Raw genomic sequence first — 19176 nt, 5'->3', positions numbered from 1 at the left:
AAGCAGAGCTACCATGGGGCATGAAATCCTGTGGGATTCCCTGAGGTGAATCCTCCTTGCAGCACTTCAGAAACGTATCCATGAACTCAACTTGAGCAGACCTTCCTCCCAGCACTGTGCCCTGCAACACCTTTGTGGCACACGCAAAGCAGCACGCTTCAACTGCCATTTGTGTGCCCTGTCTCCTTCTTTTCTTATTTAACTTGTTCAACTGCATGAAACCAACCCGTGGGATTTTCCGGTCAGCGAGTGCTCAGAGCCAGGCTCTGGCAGCTCTCAGAAGCTGACCCCAGCACAATCTTCCCTGAATCCCTTTCGGGAGGACAGGAGGCAGATGTCTTGAGGCGTGATCCTCCTGCCACTCTGAGCATCTAGATTTGCACCCATTCTTGTTCCTAAAGGAAAGGACAAGGGGCGATAAACAGGGGAGCAATTGAAACAGACATTTCTTGTATAGAAATTCATCCTTAAACCTCGTTCAGAAGGGAAACACTAAGACCATTCCGAGAGAAAAGGCAAATTACAATTTCTCTACAAAAAGCTGAGAACACGAGGACTCTTGCAACAACTCATAACACAGGCTACTTCATTTATTGTTTATTTCCCCATATGAATGAATCAACCATTTTGGAAACTCCATCACACACAGGGCAGGAAAAAAGTTATTAACAAGAGGGACATACATCCCCAAAATAAGCTTAAGGTGTACAGATTTATAATGGGAACCAAGAGGGAGGGGAGAGGACAAAACCAAAAACAAGGACATTGCAGTCAGACTTTTGACTTCCTGTTACAGAAGAAATCTTCATCTCCATGTAAGTGGGGCTTTCAGCTATTAAATAAATGGCATCTTAAAAATAGAACATTTGACAATTTCAACACGTGTATTATTTCTTCTAAGTAAATATTGCATGGAAATGATGCTGCTTTGCCACCATAGCTGCCTCCTCTCCTTCTGGGACTCAACCATCACCGCTGTTTTTTCTTGGATTCATGGTTTTCTTTCCTAATGGCAAATGCTATTTCCTCCACTGTTATGTTTTGGTTTGGGGTTTGTTTGTGGTTTGTTTTGTTTTTTTTTTTTTGTTTTTCTTGGTTTGTTTTTTTTTTAAAGGCCTGGACAGGCCCAAGTGAAAACAATGAGCATCTTTCCTAACCCTTTGCAGGCCTCTGACCTGGCTCAAGGTTGAAATATGATGGCTTTTTAAAAATTACCTATTATTTATACAGTCTTCTCCATGACCTGAAACAAAACATAGCTTCCTGCTATGTAGCTTGGTATTGATGCTTCCACAGATCGCTTTTGAAATGAGAGCCTCCAAATAGCCCCCCACATGCCTTTGACACGAACTGCCCGTGATCTCCTTTCCTCCGAAGCCCATGGGAATTTGCCCTGGGACTGGGAGCAGCCCTTGCACAACCGCCTCCACATGGTAGCAGAGCGCATGCTGCCTTTTCCCAACCGTAAAGAAGCAAATGCCAATAGTTCATCTGCCTTCACCGGGTGTCTTCTTACCAACTTTGCTTGCCCGACACCCTTGCATTTGCTTTCCTAGGATCAGGACAACAGATTATCACTATCTGGGCAGCAAATTGACCAAAGGGCAGGTGAGGACAGGACCTGGTGCACCCGCGGGCTGCACCGAGTTGGAGGTAGGACAGGAGCAGTTGCACACCCTGCCTCGCGGCTTGCAGCAGGTCCCCCTGGGGCAGGCAAGCTGTGAGCAAGTGGCTCTCCGTTGGGAACCCGGCCTGGCAGCAGGGAGAGAGGTGGGTGTATGCAAGTGAAAGTACTGGGGGGGGGGGGGACACTCATGTCCCTGCTTCACCTTACGCTTACCCCTAACACTCTGCTACGGTTCTGGCAGACTCCGACAGCGGTCTTCAGGTTCAATAAAGCTTTTTTCTTTCCCTCCTCCCCCTCAGCTGGTGATCCTAAGAATAGCTTTGATGGAAGATAAAGTCCGAAGAAGGTATCGACCCACTAGTCTGGAATTGAGCTCCAAAGTGCACATCAAGACTTCAGGCCAGCTGGCCATCCCTGCGCTTCCTGAGAACAAAACAGTTAATGCTGAGCCCCTCTCTGTCCCTGGCTTACTCAGAGCAGTCTCTCCCCCAGGGAGAAGGAGCACAAGTGAAGTTTGATAGGTAAAACGGGGAGGGGGAGGACATGGACCTTTCTTCCACTGGTTAGGACAGCTTATCCCTGAAATGCACTACGGCTTTTAATAAAGTGAACATAAAAGGACAGTCCCTTGAAGGTGCAGGAAGACTAAGGCAGGATCCCAGTGGTCCTGCGCTGCCAGGGGAGGCGGGAGGAGAGCTCCCTTGTGCTCTGGTCTAGGGCAGAGTAGCAGCACACTCCCAACAGCTCTTCCCAGAGGCAAAATGACTCCAGGCTTCCCGGTGGCAGGGGCCATTTCTACAGAAACTACTTTTGGAAATGCAGACCATTTGCTGATATTTATGTGCTGTCCATTTGCATGAGCCTCAAAAACAAAAGCAGGTATTTTACAAAGGGAGTACCACTGCATGCATGCAGACCTGTTCCTCCATCCTGACAATATGTGTAAAAGGGAGCTAATTCTTTCCTGTAAGCATAATTATTTTGGGATACCATCCTTCTCTTCGCCACTCCCACAGGCCTGTCAGAGATAGGACAAGGGATGTGAGAGGGGACCAGAGGGCTAAGGCACACTATTAGATATGAGGATGGCAGGATGCTGCTGTCACACAACAGGACATCTTTGGGTAGAGAAGGGTGTCACCTTACTGAATACATAAATGCTGAGGATGCTGCTTTCACCGTTATTGTCACCTGCAAAATTGCAATTTCAAAAATGCAGCTCCTGGCAAGGAAAAAATGCTTGCAAACAGCTAATTATTCCCTTTCGTGTTCCCTTGACAGATTTCTAAGTTGCTGGGCCCATGCTGTAGTTTGGTTGAGAAAGAGCAAGTGAGTTATCTCCCACATGAAGGATGCCCTACTTTGGTACCAAATCCTGCTCTTAGATATTCACCAAGACCAGCAATGGTTGCAGGCAAATATCCAAACGCAACATTTGTCTTATGTTCCACATTCAGCCACGTAAACAGAAGCGATTCCTCCCCATGTAACCTCTCAGACTCAGAACGATGTCCAAGCAACCACGGTGACCCAGTACAGCTGTCCACCCCCACCCATTGAAGCGACAATAAGCAACCGGACAAGGAGTCCTCAGTGTGAGCAATGTCCCTCCACCACAGAAGAGGGGTAGAGCTGTTTCCAACCATACCTGGTCATTTTGGCACCCCAGCTGTGTTTGGCTTACAAGCCTTAAACCAAGCAAGACCCTAAGTAACATAGTTCGAGTGCTAAGGGCATGTGTGTGCACGAGTGTGTGGCAAGGAGGAGGACCAGAGCAGCAATGACTTAAAAAGTGAACTTGCAGCGCTGAAGGCAGTGGCTTCCCCCAATTCTCAGGACAGCAGCTGGTTGACAAATGCAAGAGGGTTAGGTTGGAAAGCTGGCAAGGCAGACCAATTTGCTGTTTTTACTGTAACATAATGCTGTTCGGTGCTGATGAGGTTGCTACTTGCCATCTGAGGAACAAAGACACCAAAGATTGCATCCGTGCTTGCAAAAACACTTCTCTGACATGTCTTCTGGGCACACAACTGTTGTGGACTGTGGGATGTTGCGTAATAACGTCTGGAGGCAGATTTCCTTCTTGTCGGCACTTCATGTGTGATTATTGTCCTGCTGGTTATCCGTAATAGAAATGTTTATAGACCATCAATACATTGAGCCATTCAGACAATTTATTGCACTTTGTCGTTTTAAAGGAAGGTGCCATCAACATCGAGGCTTTCCTCCATCTCTTCTTTTTCAAGGCAGCAAAGCGCTACCCTACAAACACCATTCAAAGTTTTTCCAGTGTAACCAGATCCATTCCACCTTAACTTATTTTCCCTTGCAGGTGCTTTGTATCCAACGATTCAACAAGTCAGACTGTTTCTGAGGCTTCAAAAGTGCAAAAAAGTTCAAGGTACTTAACCACCTGGAGCACCAGTTAAGGCGTATTTGTTTCCAGTCTCAGCCACTGTAAACCCTGTCTAGTGTAGCGTACCAGTTCAGTCATGCTACTGTTCAGTGCCAGAGCGCACGTCGCTGTGCCGAGTTCAGCAAAAAACTCTGGAAAAAGGGTAGGGAGAGAGAAAACATGTGGTTGGTTTCACGTAACAGGCATGTCTGACAGGCAAGGGGGCAGCAAGGAGCGACAACAGCAGCACACTGTCAGCCGGCAAGTCCCATTAAACGCATTAATGCAAAGAGCTCAGCAACATTAGAAGGCTGGGAAGCATACCAAGCACACGAGGCAGGGCACATGAGAGGAAAACGTACTCACACACACCTGCATACACTGAACTGCCTCCCCAACCGCTGGGTTTAAAGGGACGTCGAGACTCCATGGTAGGTGGGCAAAAGTTTGGGTCTTCACACATGTGCTGTGTGCTTCCCCCAGATTTTAAACAGGCCAAATTCGAGTGTCTTTCTGAGCAATGCCCAGAAGCACACACAGCTGTCGTTGGACTGGTCCCTCTCCTTCATCCATCCTCAAACGTCGAAGGCATCATGATTTCTCAATTGAGCAGGTTTAAAAATTTGGATAGCTTGGCAGGCTATACAGCTCTGATTTGAGTTGCTTACAGCTGGGCACATCAGGCAGATTTAACAGAGTCCTATCCTGCCACCAAATTCAGGCACCGTGCTCCTCCTCCGGCACAGGCAGAAAATGGATCTTGCAGCATATCTGAACCTGCCGGGAGGTGCTGGCAGGCTAAATGCCCTGCTCTGCGCTGGCAATCATCTCGGCAGGTGACAGTGAGTTACAGGAAATTATCACACCTTTCCAAGACATTGCTGCGTGACCTGCCTTCCAGCAACACGGGCTCACCCCAGTCCCTCCAGCCTCAATCGTCTTGCCAGATACCTTTTGAGAACCTGGCCATTCTCAGCTCTACTTTTTTACACACAAAGATTGAACCTGGAGGCTGAAAATTTCTGCTTGGCTGTGCAAGGAACTCTTCAGAAGCAGAGAAGACAACGCTTTCCTTCTAATACTTTCCAATTCAGAAGCAGAAAACGCATTTCCCCCGATTTTCCTTCTTTTGTTTACAAAATGGGTATCCATTCCCTTCATGGGGAACAGAAGAGCTGCAAGCAGAGACGAGGAGTCCAAACTCCCTGCCTGAGCAAACAGAAGTTAATCTGATCTGTGACCACAGCACCACGTGAAAGGAGAGTGACTTTACATGCACACATGCAACCTCTGCTCGTCATTGCTGTGGAACATCAGAGGCCAGAAGGCAACGTGTTACAGCCTCATGATCTGAATTACGCACTGCTCTGAAGTGAGGAGCTGGGTCCTGCACTGGAAGCACCTAGTTTTGGACCCGCCAGAAAGCACTTCAGCACAAGTGCCTTGGACATCAGTTATAACTAACTGCTTTCCACTAACTTCTCCATTTAAGGGAACTTGATAGCTGAAGGCCACTGCTCTTTCTTCTTCTTCTTAAGCCCTATGAATTGCACAAAAGAATCAAGGATGTGGCCTTTTCAATAGTTTTAGGTACTCACTCTCTGTACCTCTTAGAACCTGTACATTACACCAAATATCAACAAATATCAGAACTGGAACTCCTCCACCGTCCTGAACAGTGACAGCAAATGCAAAGCCTACAGGAGTATTTACTCTTCTCCTGCACAGATCCACTCCCTTGAGAGTATTTACTGCAACACAGAGCAGGTTTTGAATTTACTCTTGATTGATGAAAGATTGTGCTCAGGCTGTCCCCCCTACAGGTCTTCCTCCATGACTCATTCCTCTGGCTTACCAGCAGTATCCACTGAGCCTTCTGTGTGACAGTCTTTTATCAGCCTTTTGAGGACATAATCCAAAATACTACACATGAATTGCTGCTGCGAGCACAGATTTGCTCAGAAGACAGCCAACAACTGGAGCTACTTTATTCAAAGGTGACTTGCAAAGCCTTTTGAATTTCAGCAACTGCCTCATTAGCATGAGTACTTTTACAGCCTTCCAACAATTCAGCCAGGCGCATCATGGTTACTTTCTTTTGCAAGTTTGCCAACAGACCGTGGCAATACGTCCCTTTGCCCACAGTAGCTCACAAAACTTTGTGTTTGATGAAAAATGACACTGCAAATGCCACGTGGGATGGCAGGTTATAGAACTGCACCCACTCTAGGGCTTTTGCTTACTCACCACTGCTTGTACCACAGGACAATACAACTTTTTTATTAACAAAACTGTAAAATAAAAAAAGTAGCAGCAATTTTAGGAAATGCTACCGGCAAATACTGGTCACGTGCCCAGCAAGGACTCCAATTCAAGTGCTGCTCAGATCCTCTGTTAGAGAAGCCAGTTTCACCGTTTTCAAGACAAAAATACCTGGAAGTTTGACAAACAAACTAAAACACAATGCTACAGGCCAAAAAGCTGTTTTTATAGAAAGTGAACCGACTCAGAAAAGCTCTGTGCCCCAAAGGGAAAAACAAACAGCAAAAAACCCCTTACGCTTCTTGTGTTACCATGAAGCAAGTTGGCTGGTTTCCTGCATTTGATACCCTCATCCCTTAGCTCTTAGACGTTTGAGGATGCCAAGACAATCTTTTAATTGGAACACTCCTCAATATATCACCATCAAGTATCTCTGCCAATAACTTGCCAATATGCCATAGCTGTCTATTTCAACATATTTAATGCTTTGATCTTTAGGTATGGTGTTTGCTCCGTTGAGTGTTAGGATTTAAGCGAGAACATACACATAACCACAACACACAAGACAGAAAAGCCAGAAGGCAAAAACTTACCCTTATTCTTCCTGGCCAGTGCATCAGCCTGTTCCCAAATATCATACGCATAGAGGATACAGGAAGTGATGTTGACATAGGAAGAGGTGATGCTTGGGATATTATAGGGGACAGTGATTGAAGAGCCAATGCTGTTGCCACTGCAGTTGCTAGCATTCGATCCCGGCTGAGAACTCACAGAACCGGCAGGAGAGGACATTGGAGAAAGAGCAGAAGGCATGCCTGTGCTTCTGCAGGAGAAAGAAACACCATCGTGAACATTTAACTTCAGAGATAAAAGCCTTGCCACAAGACTATCTTATGCCAGGAGCTATCCGCTATCATCCAGGCCTGCAGTATGGAGCGGAGGATTGAAAACTGAGATGTGTTCAGCAACATAACAAGTAATTGTCCTTCAAGTGCAAGGCCAAGTTTTTTTGAAGTGATTTGCAACTCTAAGGACTCCTCTTGACAAAAGAAAATGCAGAACCAGACATCAGAAAGGGCCATCCATACCTTCCAAAATCTACACCTATTTGTGGAAGCCTTCACCAGATTATCTGAGTGTTTTCTTTCTAACGACTTCCATTTCAGGCATGCTGAAGCTCACCACTTATAGAGGCTGGAGCTTTCTGACAGCTAGTCAAAGCAGCCAGGTCAGCCTACCCACACTTATTTATAGATGTAGGGAAGCTACATGCAGTCAGCTGCCCGCCTTCCAGACACAGGCTGGCTTCGTCACATCACTTCACCCCCACCACTTCTACCAACTTAACTTTTAGTACCTGGTATGAAAGGGCTTCCACCACTGCTCTTGGGAGACCATTTACTTCCCAATAAACTATATTGTGCAAGGCAGCAGAAAAATAACTGGAATTTCAGCATTGATATTAAAGACCAAACAACCCTCTCTCAGCTGCAGAGTTTAAAAGGGACAGACGTGGAACCAGGTAGCTATCTGCCAAATGCAATTACCACAGCACACAGAAAAACTCTTTCTTACTCATTGTCGTAAAAACACAGGCCCAGTCTGCAGGGCATCAGGTGAAACACTGTTATGTGACAGCTTGCCCTTTACTTTTGCTGCCACAGACACAGCAACGCTGCTGTAGATACATAGAAAGGACAAAACGCTCAATAACTCATAAATTAGAAAATTAGTTTCTTTTTCTTAATTGGTGACTAAGCTAAAGAGACAAATATTGAAGTATCACCTCAAAGTTATGCTACCCCAGGACGAAGGCATAATCATACTGGACAGTGGCCAGGGAGATGGGGATGCTATCCCATTAAGTCTCAAGGGATCTCTAACAGAAAAAAGATGACAACAGGGGCTTTGAAACAGCATAGTGACGATACCTTCCTTGCTCTGATCTGCTTATCTGGTGGAGAACTGCTCTTCTTGATATGCTGTAACTCTGGACCTCATAACACAAAAACAACCCCTTTCCAACGAGAAAAGACAGGAGAGAGAGAGAAGAAAAATACTCATGCCCCCTAACAGTGTGATTTCAGGTGGCAAGAAAGAGCGAGAGGTGAGGTGCTCTCAAATGCAGTTAGCAACTCAAATATTCCGGCTACTGTTTTCACTCACACCCTTACAGACGCATGACAACATATGTATTTTTAAATCTTACCTTGCAACACATGGAGAAGGTGCTTGTGTTACTCTGGAAGAACTCTGCAGCAAGGAACAGAACTCTTGTTAGATTTGGGCTATTGGGCCAACATCAGTAACTGCCGCAGCCATCCAGCTGGCAGATTGGTAATATCTGTGCCCTACCTTAAAGTGGTCCTTCAGGATCCTGGAATACTTGATTGCAGTGTCTTTTTTGTAACGAAACATTGCCATGTGCAGAATGGACTGGCAGCGCATGCTGTGAACAGAAACACACCCAAGCGTCAGTGTTCATGCTCGCTGCTGCCTGCTCAGCAGTCATCAGCCTTGTGGGACAGAGGCAGGCACACATCAGCCGTACTGCAAAGTCAAGAAAGCTCAGAATTTCTCCTCCTCCTGCTCATCTTAAAAAAGGACCCTGTGAAAAAATCACAAGGCGAAAAAACAACACAAAACAAAACAAGGGCGGGCCATGTCTGGTGTTATATTCAAACAGGTGCCCGACCTCTTATAGGTGCAACAGGCCCGTTAAACCCCTGTCCAGAAGTGCCTCAGCTATGTTCAGTGACAGCTTCAGTTACATGGCTCAAACATGGGCAGCCAAATTGCATTCTTTCACCTTAGGTGAAAGCCTTTGTGTGCTCTCAGGTTACCAGCAGATCAAATTTTAGAGCCTGTGCCTTCCACATGTGGTCCCTTGTGATAATGTGGCTCACTTTAGAGATGTTCCAGTTCATTCTGGTTTTTATTCTGTGGGTTTTTTCCCTTGTGGAACTCTGATTCCCATTTAACTCATTCCTTTGCCCCTGAAAGTAATGGGTCTTTCACTCTATCGAGTCTAAACACAGAATAGGAAGGCAGAGAAAAACAGTTACAAACCAAAACACGGCAAAGATTTTTTCATGTGAAGATGCTGAGGAGTCCGTAAAGGATTTCAATGTCATGATGAATCTAAGGAAACAAAAAAACAAGAATCTTGTCAGCCATCAGTGCTCTGAAGTCCTGCTGTTTATGAAAAAACAGCGCATGCCGTTATCTCTAACATCAGTCCAAAAGTCATGAAACCTAAACCTGCCTTGACTTCTTAAGTCCTGGCACTGAGTGCTTTGTATGATCTTGAGCAGAGTACTGTCTCAGAATGCGTTGTTTTCCACGCAGCACGAACAGATGTGACCCCTTATGCGACCCACTCTCCTCTTACAGTGATTACACGCTAACTTACAGGCCTGGGACCCAGAAGAGGTGCCCCGACTACTGAAGGTGAAATATTAATTCAATTGTTTCTGGACAAGACAGACATCTTAGTCGAAATGTTTCTTTTGGCTAACAACAAACAAGCAAGTCTCCTTTATGAAAATAAAGCAACAACAGCATCTTGGAAATACAGTCCATCAAGACCACAAAGCAAACAATGTAATTTAAAAAGTTTGAAGTCTACCACAAAAAAAAAAAACCCCGACAGCTGTTTCAGCTCTAAGGCAAGAAGTCAAATCAGCTCTCAAAACCACTCATATAACCTGTAATTTCGGTATGAATAACCGATACCTGCCTCTTTTCTACCCAATACATGGTTGCTTGGGTTGTGCTGCTTGTATACGTCATATTATCTACGTGCATCTACAATGGCTGCGAAACTAAATGGGGAAGGTTGCTAAAAGAAACCTCAATAAAGTGTACTAGTAGAAAGACACATGGGAGAAACCAGCAAAGTCTGCCTTCAATCAAGCTACAAGACCTTTGGGACACAAACTGTTCTTCCACATGCTATATCTTTGCTTTGCTTTTTTTAAATTTAAATACTACTGAGCTCACATGCAAAAGCAACTTCAGACCTGTATGAAGTAAAAACTCCTTCATGGCCTTGATTGTCATAGCCAGCATCCTCTGGTGTACCTCAGCTGCAAGGCTCAAATGCTGAGGAGGACACGGTGCCTAATTCTTCTGATAAGCAATGCTGAAACACTTCAAAGGATTTGCCTCTGATGCCTCCGGATGGTCTTTCTCGTGCTTGTACAGCAACCTGAACTCTGCTCCATGGTGGGAATCCAAACTGGCCACAGTTGCAAACAAGCAATGCAACTAACCCTTCCCCTCCAAACACGCTGCCTAACCATCGCACTTTGAAAACCGCTTACTTGATGAGATCTATGGTGCCGCTGAATAGGCTGTGAGCTGATTTTGGTGCTGATGCATCTGATTCCAAGGCAATCCCATATTCAATGAAGGAGAGGGCAGCATCTAGGTACTGAAAGGCCCTTCCAGTCTTGTCGGTCTATTGGGAAGAAAATTCTCATTTTTAGACTAAGACAAAAACTACTTCTCTCAAGTGTACCTGATTTCCTTTTTTCTCCCTAGTTAGGCAGGATTTCAAGAAAGAAAAAGATGCAAGTCGGGCCTCCAGGAGATAATTAAAGGGTTCTCAGCAGTAGCCCTAATGTGGGCCCAGTCATCAGCTTTCTGTGCTCTGGCTATTTGTATCTCTTCCTCTTGCTCAATGTTTTCCTCCAGTAATTCACCATCTTCACTTTTCTTGGATATTATTTTCTGGTCTTGGAGGCCTGCCTCATGAAAGGCAGATGAGGCTTTTCCTCTGCAGTATTCCCTCACTTCGTTTTCACAAGTAAATGACAATTAGCAAATGTACATTATCTGACTGAGCCATAATTAGCAAAAAAAAAAAAAAAAAAGCGCTCATTCATACACACTGTTAAACTGCACACAGTGGAGAAAGTCAGTCACATTCCACAAAGGGCACTTCCAAGTCTTGTTCGCCAGCAACACAATTACTGTCAGGATCCTGATGTTTCAGAGTAAACTGTCTTAAAACTAACTGTTCCTTGTATTTTCTGAGGACTTTGTGATAGCTCTGCAAAGCAAACAGGCCTGCTAACCTCAGGCAATGTCAATTCCAAATCCCGTTCTCCAGGCATATTCCCTAGATGTCTTTACAACAGAGGGAAATGTCTGAACATTTGGCAAATAAAGACAGCCTCCCCACATATAACTTGAACGTACTCCGAGTATGGAAGTAATGTTAGCGAGCGAATCTTATTCACATGCACACAGGTATTTGGTCCGAATGCAAGAGAAGGTTAACATTTTAGCACAGGGCCAGGACTTACCATTGCATCAGCTTTGTGCTTCAGCCTCTTGGCCTCTTCTATGTAGTATTCTGTCGGATGCTGTCTGAATTGGGGACAGAGAGTGGAAAAACAGAAAGCAGAGAAAAAGGGGGGGATAATTATCAATTTTACCTTCAGATCTATAGGATGCTATGAGTCCAAACATCGTGTTTTGGTAAGCCTGTTACAGTCTTATCAAACACACCTTACAATTATGATAATCACTAAATGAATGTTGTCTGCCTGTTCAGAAATACGCAGCAGCTGAACGCACAGATAAAGTTAATTGATTTCTTAAAAAATGTATGTTAGAATGACATTGAAAACTTACATTTTGAAATAAAAATCCACCAGAAGTTAGGTTACTATGAGGCCAAGTTTACTTCTTTGCTCCCATGGAAAGACAGTAGTTGTGTGATCTCCTGCCGTTCCTCAAGTACAATACCACAAACACATTCTGATTGAAACATACAGTAAACTCTGCAGTACCACACTGTCATCTTGGACCAAGAGAGCTTGCATTCGAGCTATTTGCTTACAAGACATACGGTCACCAAGGCTTCTACAGGTCTTGGGTCTCAATCATGACACACATTTCTGTGCACTGGGATAATCTATTCACCGTGCAAATGGCACACAGCCACCTGTACACTAACGAGTGAGTCATGCCCTCTCAAGATAAAGTCAGCTGCCTGCCCAGCACCTTGTCACAGAGGAATTTGCCGCTTGCCAAGAAACACATAAATCAAAACCCATCACTTGTTGGCAGGCATGAGACACCTCTCAGAGTTAAAAATTTCCAGAGTAGCTTCCCTCAAGCCAAGAACTGTTGTAATGAGACCTTTGCTTTGTGGGGGGTGGAGTAAGTCCCAGACATGAGAAGACAGTACAGGGCAGGTCTCAGACATCTCTTCCTCTCTCTTTCCTCCCAAAAGAAGGGCTCATTAGGAAGCAGAAGCCAGGGCGGCTGCAGGGCCAGGCTTGCCTGGTGTCTTCAGAAAGTACAGACAAGGGGTGTAAAACAACAACTTACTCTTCAAAGTTGAGTTGAGGTCTCCTTGACTTGGAGGTACCATTCGTCAAAGAAGGCACTGGGAAAGGATTTGTGACATCCCCTACAGATCCCTGAAAAACAGAGCAGAGATAAAGCTGGTTAGAGAGATACATCTAAATCAATTCCAAAGCCTGGCTTTCCTAAATTTCAAGAGAAAAGATTTAGTTGTCCCAGGCACAGTTTACTCTCCAGGTTCTCACCATCTTCTTACCTTCTTCCCCAGCACCCCATCCAATAACAGAAATAGAAACTTGGCTTCTTACCTGACTGCTAGTAAGGCTTAATACCACTCAAACTTTTCCCAAGCATTGAGAAATTAAGTCACAGGTTTGCTTGCACAATGGCTAAGACAGCATAGAATCATAGAATCAGTGAGGTTGGAAGGGACCTTTAAGATCATCAAGTCCAACCATTAACCTACCCTGATAAAAACACCACCACTCCTAAACCATGTCCCTAAGCACCTCATCTACCCTTTTCTTAAACACCTCCAGGGATGGTGAATCCACCACCTCTCTGGGCAGCTTATTCCAATGTTTAATAACCCTTTCAGTGAAAAAATGCTTCCTAATATCCAATCTAAACCTGCCCTGACATAACTTGAACCCATTTCCTCTTGTCCTATCACTTGTCGCCAGGGAGAAGAGGTCAGCTCCCATCTCTCTAAAACCTCCTTTCAGGTAGTTGTAGAGGGTGATAAGGTCTCCCCTCAGCCTCCTCTTCTCCAGGCTAAACAACCCCAGATCCCTCAGTCGTTCCTCATAAGGTTTGTCCTCCAGACCCTTCACCAGCTTTGTAGCCCTTCTCTGGACACGCTCCAACACCTCAATGTCCTTCTTGTAGTGAGGGGCCCAAAACTGAACACAGTACTCGAGGTGAGGCCTCACCAGTGCCGAGTACAGGGGGATGATTACTTCCCTAGTCCGGCTCACCACACTATTCCTGATGCAGGCCAGGATGGTGTTGGCCTTCTTGGCTGCCTGGGCACACTGCTGGCTCATGCTCAGCCGGCTGTCCACCAACACCCCCAGGTCCTTTTCTGCCAGGCAGCTTTCGAGCCACTCCGCCCCCAGTCTGTAGCGCTGCATGGGGTTGTTGTGACCCAAGTGCAGGACCCGACACTTGGCCTTGTTGAACCTCATACCATTGGCCTCAGCCCATCTGTCCAGCCTGTCCAGATCCCTCTGCAGAGCCAATCTACCCTCAAGCAGATCAACACGCCCCCCCAGTTTAGTGTCGTCTGTGAACTTACTCAGGGTGCATTCGATCCCCTCATCCAGATCGTTGATAAAGATATTAAAGAGAACGGGCCCCAGCACCGATCCCTGGGGGACACCACTCGTCACTGGACACCAACCGGATTTAACTCCATTTACCACCACTCTCTGGACACGGCCATCCAGCCAGTTTTTTACCCAGCGAAGAGTATACCTGTCCAGGCCATGAGCAGCCAGTTTCTCCAGGAGAATGCTATGGGAAACGGTGTCAAAAGCCTTGCAAAAATCCAGGTAGATAACATCCACAGCTTTTCCCTCGTCCACCAAGTGGGTCACCTTGTCATAGAAGGAGATCAGGTTTGACAGGCATGACCTGCCTTTCACAAAGCCATGCTGACTGGGCCTGATCACCCTGTTCTCTTGCATGTGCCGTGTGATGGCACTGAGGATGATCTGCTCCATGACCTTCCCAGGCACCGATGTCAGACTGACTGGCCTGTAGTTCCCTGGATCCTCCTTCCGGCCCTTCTTATGGATGGGCGTCACATTTGCCAACCTCCAGTCAGCTGGGACCTCCCCGGTTATCCAGGACTGTTCATAAATGATGCACAGTGGGCCGGTGAGCACTTCCGCCAGCTCCCTCAGCACCCTTGGATGGATCCCATCCGGCCCCATAGATTTGTGCACCTCCAGGTGCTGAAGCAGGTCCCTCACCATTTCCCTTTGGACTACAGGGGCTTCACTCTGCTCCCCATCCCTGTATTCTAGCTCAGGGGTCGGGGAATTCAAGGAACAACTGGTCCTACTGCTGAAGACTGAGGCAAAGACAGCATTAAGTACCTCAGCCTTTTCCTCATCCTTGGTTACTACGTTACCAGCCCCATCTACTAGAGGACAGATATTATCCTTGGTCCTCTTTTTATCGCTAATATATTTATAGAAACTTTTTTTGTTGTCCTTGACAACAGAAGCCAGGTTTAGCTCTAGCTGAGCTTTGGCCCTTCTGATTTTTTCCCTACATCACTTTACTACCTCTTTGTAATCCTCCTGGGTGGCCTGCCCTTCCTTCCAAAGGCCGTATATCCTCTTTTTTTCCCTAAGCTGCAACACTAGCTCCCTGCTTAGCCAGGCCGGTCTTTTTCCCCGACGGCTTGTCTTACGGCACACGGGGACAGCCTGCTCCTGCGCCTTTAGGACTTCCGTCTTGAAAGACATCCAGGCTTCCTGGGCTCCTTTGCCCTGGAGGACTGCCTCCCAGGGGACTTTGTCAACCAGGCTCCTGAAGAGCCCAAAGTCTGCTTTCCGGAAGTCCAAGGTGGCAGTTCTGCTGACCCCCTTCCTTGCTTCTCCCAGAATTGAGAACTCTATCATTTCATGGTCACTGTTGCCAAGACGGCCTCCGACCATCACATCCCCCACAAGACCTTCCCTGTTTACAGACAACAGATCCAGCAGGGCACCTTCCCTAGTTGGCTCTTTCACTAGTTGTGTTAAGAAGTTATCCCCAGTACCTTCCAGGAACTTTCTAGACTGTTCCCTCCCTGCTGTATCGTATTCCCAGCAGATGTCCGGCAAATTGAAGTCTCCCACGAGGACTAGAGCTCGCGATCTTGAGACTTCTCCCAGCCGTTTATAGAATATTTCATCAGCCTCCTCATCCTGGTTGGGCGGTCTATAACAGACTCCTACTACAATATCTGCCTTGTTAGCCTTCCCTCTGATCCTTACCCATAAACACTCAATCTCATTATCACCATCATTTAGTTCAAGACATTCATAACACTCCCTGACATAGAGGGCCACCCCCCCGCCTCTCCTCGCTTGCCTATCCTTCCTGAAGAGTCTATAGCCATCCATGGCAGCACTATAGCTATGCGAGTCATCCCACCATGTTTCTGTGATGGCAACTACATCGTAATTACCCTGGTGTACAATGGCTTCCAGCTCCTCCTGTTTGTTGCCCATGCTACGTGCATTAGTGTATAAGCACTTCAGCTGGGCTATTGGTCCTTTCTCCTTTTTACTGGAGGGAGCTGAAGTTCTGCCATCCCCAGACATCTTCCTAAGGAGCCCGGTTACGCCCCCTGTCTTTTCCAAGTCTAGTGCCAGCACCCCACTTTCAGGCTTTTTGCTAGCAACCTTGGATCTATCCCCATCCCCCTTCAAACCTAGTTTAAAGCCCTGTCAACGAGCCCCGCCAACTCCTGCCCTAAGACCCTTTTCCCCCTCTGAGACAGGCTTTTTCCGTCTGCTGCCAGAAGGCCTGGTGTCCTGAAAAGCAGCCCATGATCAAAGAACCCAAAATCCTGCCGACGACACCAGTCTCTGAGCCAGGCATTGATCAGCTGATATTTCCTGTTAATCTTCCCATCCATCTGTGCAATTGTTGGGATAGAAGCAAACACTACTTGTGCTCCTGATCCCCTAACTAGCCGTCCCAGGGCCCTGAAGTCTCTCTTCATCGCCCTCAGGCTCCTTCCTAGAATTTCATCATTACCTAACTGAAAGATCAATAAAGGGTAGTAGTCAGTAGGCCTGACTAGGCTAGGGAGTTTCCTCCGGATATCCTTAACTCTGGCCCCAGGAAGACAGCAGACCTCCCTACAGATTGGGTCCGGTCTACATATGGGACCATCCACTCCCTTCAGAATCGAGTCCCCTACTACAAGGACCCGTCTTTCTTTCCTAAATGATGATGTCGTTATATGAGGTGTAATCTGTCTTGGCTTCAGTGGCAACTCAATGTTTGGCAAGCCACAGTTATTGCCATCCTCCTCTTCCCTTTCAAGAACATCGTATCTGTTCTGTAACAGCACCTGGGATGGCGTGGGGGTTACCTGGGAGGCACGCCTGCCACGACGAGCGGGGACTTGTTGCCACTGGCCCCTGTCTTCTGAATCTCCACATTCAGACACAATGCTAGAGGGTGTGGGGTTCATTGTATGCGGAGCTCGGTCTCCCTGGGGTGCTTCTCTCAGGGAAGACAGAGTGTGACTCCAGTTATCTATCTCCTGTTCACTTTCCCTTAGACTTCTTAAGCGGCTTACCTCCTCACGGAGCTCCATCACTAGCTGAAGGAGTTCCTCTACTCGGGCACACCGCCCACAGGCCTGCTCACCGTCACTATTCAACACCGGCGCAAGAGAAGGGCACTCCCTACAGCCCGACCCCTGGGTGGCAGCATGTTGCCACGCTAGCTCTGTCTGGGTGGCCACCTCAGAGCTGCTCGGTGTAGAGCTCAGGAAAGCCATGGTTTTCTGCCGAGTTCTTACCATGACGTTCTGGCCGGGTAAAGAGTTTTTTAGTAACTTACCGTCAGAAGAGCTGCGCCCTGTTTGCCCACTCTCACCTCGGTGACGCCCGGGGTGACGCCCACCAGCTGCCCGCGTGGCCGCTGCGCTCCTGAGCAGCCCGTTTAGAACTGCCGCGGGTGACGCTGGCTCCGCCCCTGCCGCGTCAGCAGCCCGCCCCCGAGCTGCCGGCTCCGGCACCAGCACGCGCCAGCCGCTTTTCCCGGCTACAAGAGCCCTCAGAAGAGCCCTTTGCCAGCCCGATCCGCCGCCATCCCCTTCCCCAGTGAGGCCTGACCTTCACTGGAGCTGATCTCCTCGGCGACTGACCGAGTTTGACCGACTGACCACATTTTTCATGGCCACTAGCCACGGCAGGAATGGGTAATATCCATTCACACTTATTCCAGCTTAACCACACAGCAACTGTTGATTCTCTGTTACTCACTCCATTATCAGGAAAAAGCAAGCAGTTAGAAGCCAGCTAATACAGCGTGCAGAATCTGGCCTAACACACACAACAACAGACTAGACCACACACCCCCAGCCACCAGAAAACAGGAATATAATTGAATTTTCTAATAAAAAAATGCAAAGATCCAGCTGCAAGGATCATTAATAATTTTGTAAGCAAGCCACAAAACCTTATATCCAAGCTGCAGCCAAAACCACAGGTTGCTTGTTTCTTACTTTGAAGCAATCCACTCCTTTCTGTAAACACACTTATTTTTACGCCAATATTGTACTTGCAGTCGCCTACAGTCAGAAACGGTTACTGCCATAAACATGCTTCTCTTGCCTTGGGTTTTTACACGGTCGTCCCTTTACACTATTGTTCACTGGTGAAATGAAAACAGCTGATGGAAAGTCAGCAGAGAAGTTACAATGCAGGCTTTCGGGCTAGCAACATATGGTCCCAGACAGCCATTAAAGGAGCAAAATTGCTTCAAAGAGCTTTCTTTGGTGGCTCATTTATCTTCCTTCCTTTTTAATATCCTCAGAGCACATTTCTAAAGACAATCACACAGCACTCACGAGTTGCAGGAAACATCCCACCAGTTATAATGGATACCTACTTCGATGCCCTTTGGCAATTCAGCGTGATTTCTCTCCACTTTCTTGTGCTTGGAGAACAAAGGATCCTTGTGGTCGCTCTTGTTCCTGGCAGTGTTATCCATGGCAGGCAGCTCACCAGTCTCACTTCTGGGTCTCTTCTGGGCCATCTTGGTTGACTTTGGTGGAGGATGTGCAGGAGACATGGGTGGCAGAGGTGGCGGTAGCAGGAGATCTCTCTTCTGGTTTTCAAGTAAAGCTTTTGGTGCTCTGGAGATGGGAAGCGAATTCAGCAATTGGGATGAATATGGTGTACATATAACGTAACTAAGTTTTTTAAAAAAAAACTACTTCATGTACCAATTCTGTTTAAATTTCTCTGGAAGTATAAGAGGACTTGTTAACATAAAGAATCAAACAAAAGCAAAATGAAACTTCAGGGATTTCATTGTGCATTAGATACCACATCCTCAGCTGCCAACACCACACAAGAAAGTTTCTTTTCAAGTAGGAGTAAGATTTGTCCTTGGAGTAAAGACTTGCAACCAGAATATCAGGATGTTGCAAAAAAGGCATCCCTCCAACACAGCCTCTTTTCACTGAAAATGGGAGAGGGGTAATAACAGCAACTAAAATCCCTGGGACAAATCACACAACAAGGCAAATGAATTGCAGCACTGACTCTCTCTCCCCATTATGCTAGAAGATATCTTCTATGGTCAGAAATACTCACCCTGACACTTGATCCTGTATATGCTTTGACCGAGTTTAACTGAGTTGTTCCTTTAAGACTTGCCAGCTCACCCACACAACACTTATAAAGTTGAGAGGATTCAGGTGAGAGAGACTTAAAATGCTGTGCTTTATAATGGCAGAGGCTATCACATTTAATAACACGGTGGCATATCAGTTTTGTGATCATCCGGAGTTAGGATTACCAGGGAACTCTGGCAGCTTTAAGCAGCA

At 46.7% G+C, this 19176-nt stretch overlaps 1 protein-coding gene across 1 annotated transcript in view; it reads right to left on the bottom strand.

The window, feature by feature from the left end:
- Positions 1–3809: 3809 nt before the first annotated feature.
- The window catches only part of LOC309671267 (AF4/FMR2 family member 1-like), a gene marked incomplete at its 5' end in the record, with an annotated part of 38008 nt that continues 22641 nt past the window's right edge, over positions 3810–19176 (bottom strand). Inside the window, 9 exons of the mRNA XM_082482473.1 lie at positions 3810–4174; positions 6878–7107; positions 8494–8537; positions 8640–8733; positions 9354–9425; positions 10610–10746; positions 11597–11660; positions 12630–12721; positions 18234–18480. Of these exons, the coding sequence (XP_082338599.1) occupies positions 4053–4174; positions 6878–7107; positions 8494–8537; positions 8640–8733; positions 9354–9425; positions 10610–10746; positions 11597–11660; positions 12630–12721; positions 18234–18480 (1102 nt within the window). The 3' untranslated portion in view covers positions 3810–4052. The remainder of the gene's footprint in view (positions 4175–6877; positions 7108–8493; positions 8538–8639; positions 8734–9353; positions 9426–10609; positions 10747–11596; positions 11661–12629; positions 12722–18233; positions 18481–19176) is intronic.

Source organism: Vanellus vanellus (genome assembly GCF_965231255.1).
Source record: "Vanellus vanellus genome assembly, chromosome: 4".
Classification (NCBI taxonomy): domain Eukaryota; kingdom Metazoa; phylum Chordata; class Aves; order Charadriiformes; family Charadriidae; genus Vanellus; species Vanellus vanellus.
Note: the sequence above shows the minus strand (reverse complement) of the source record. Positions and strands in the feature narration are given on the sequence as shown.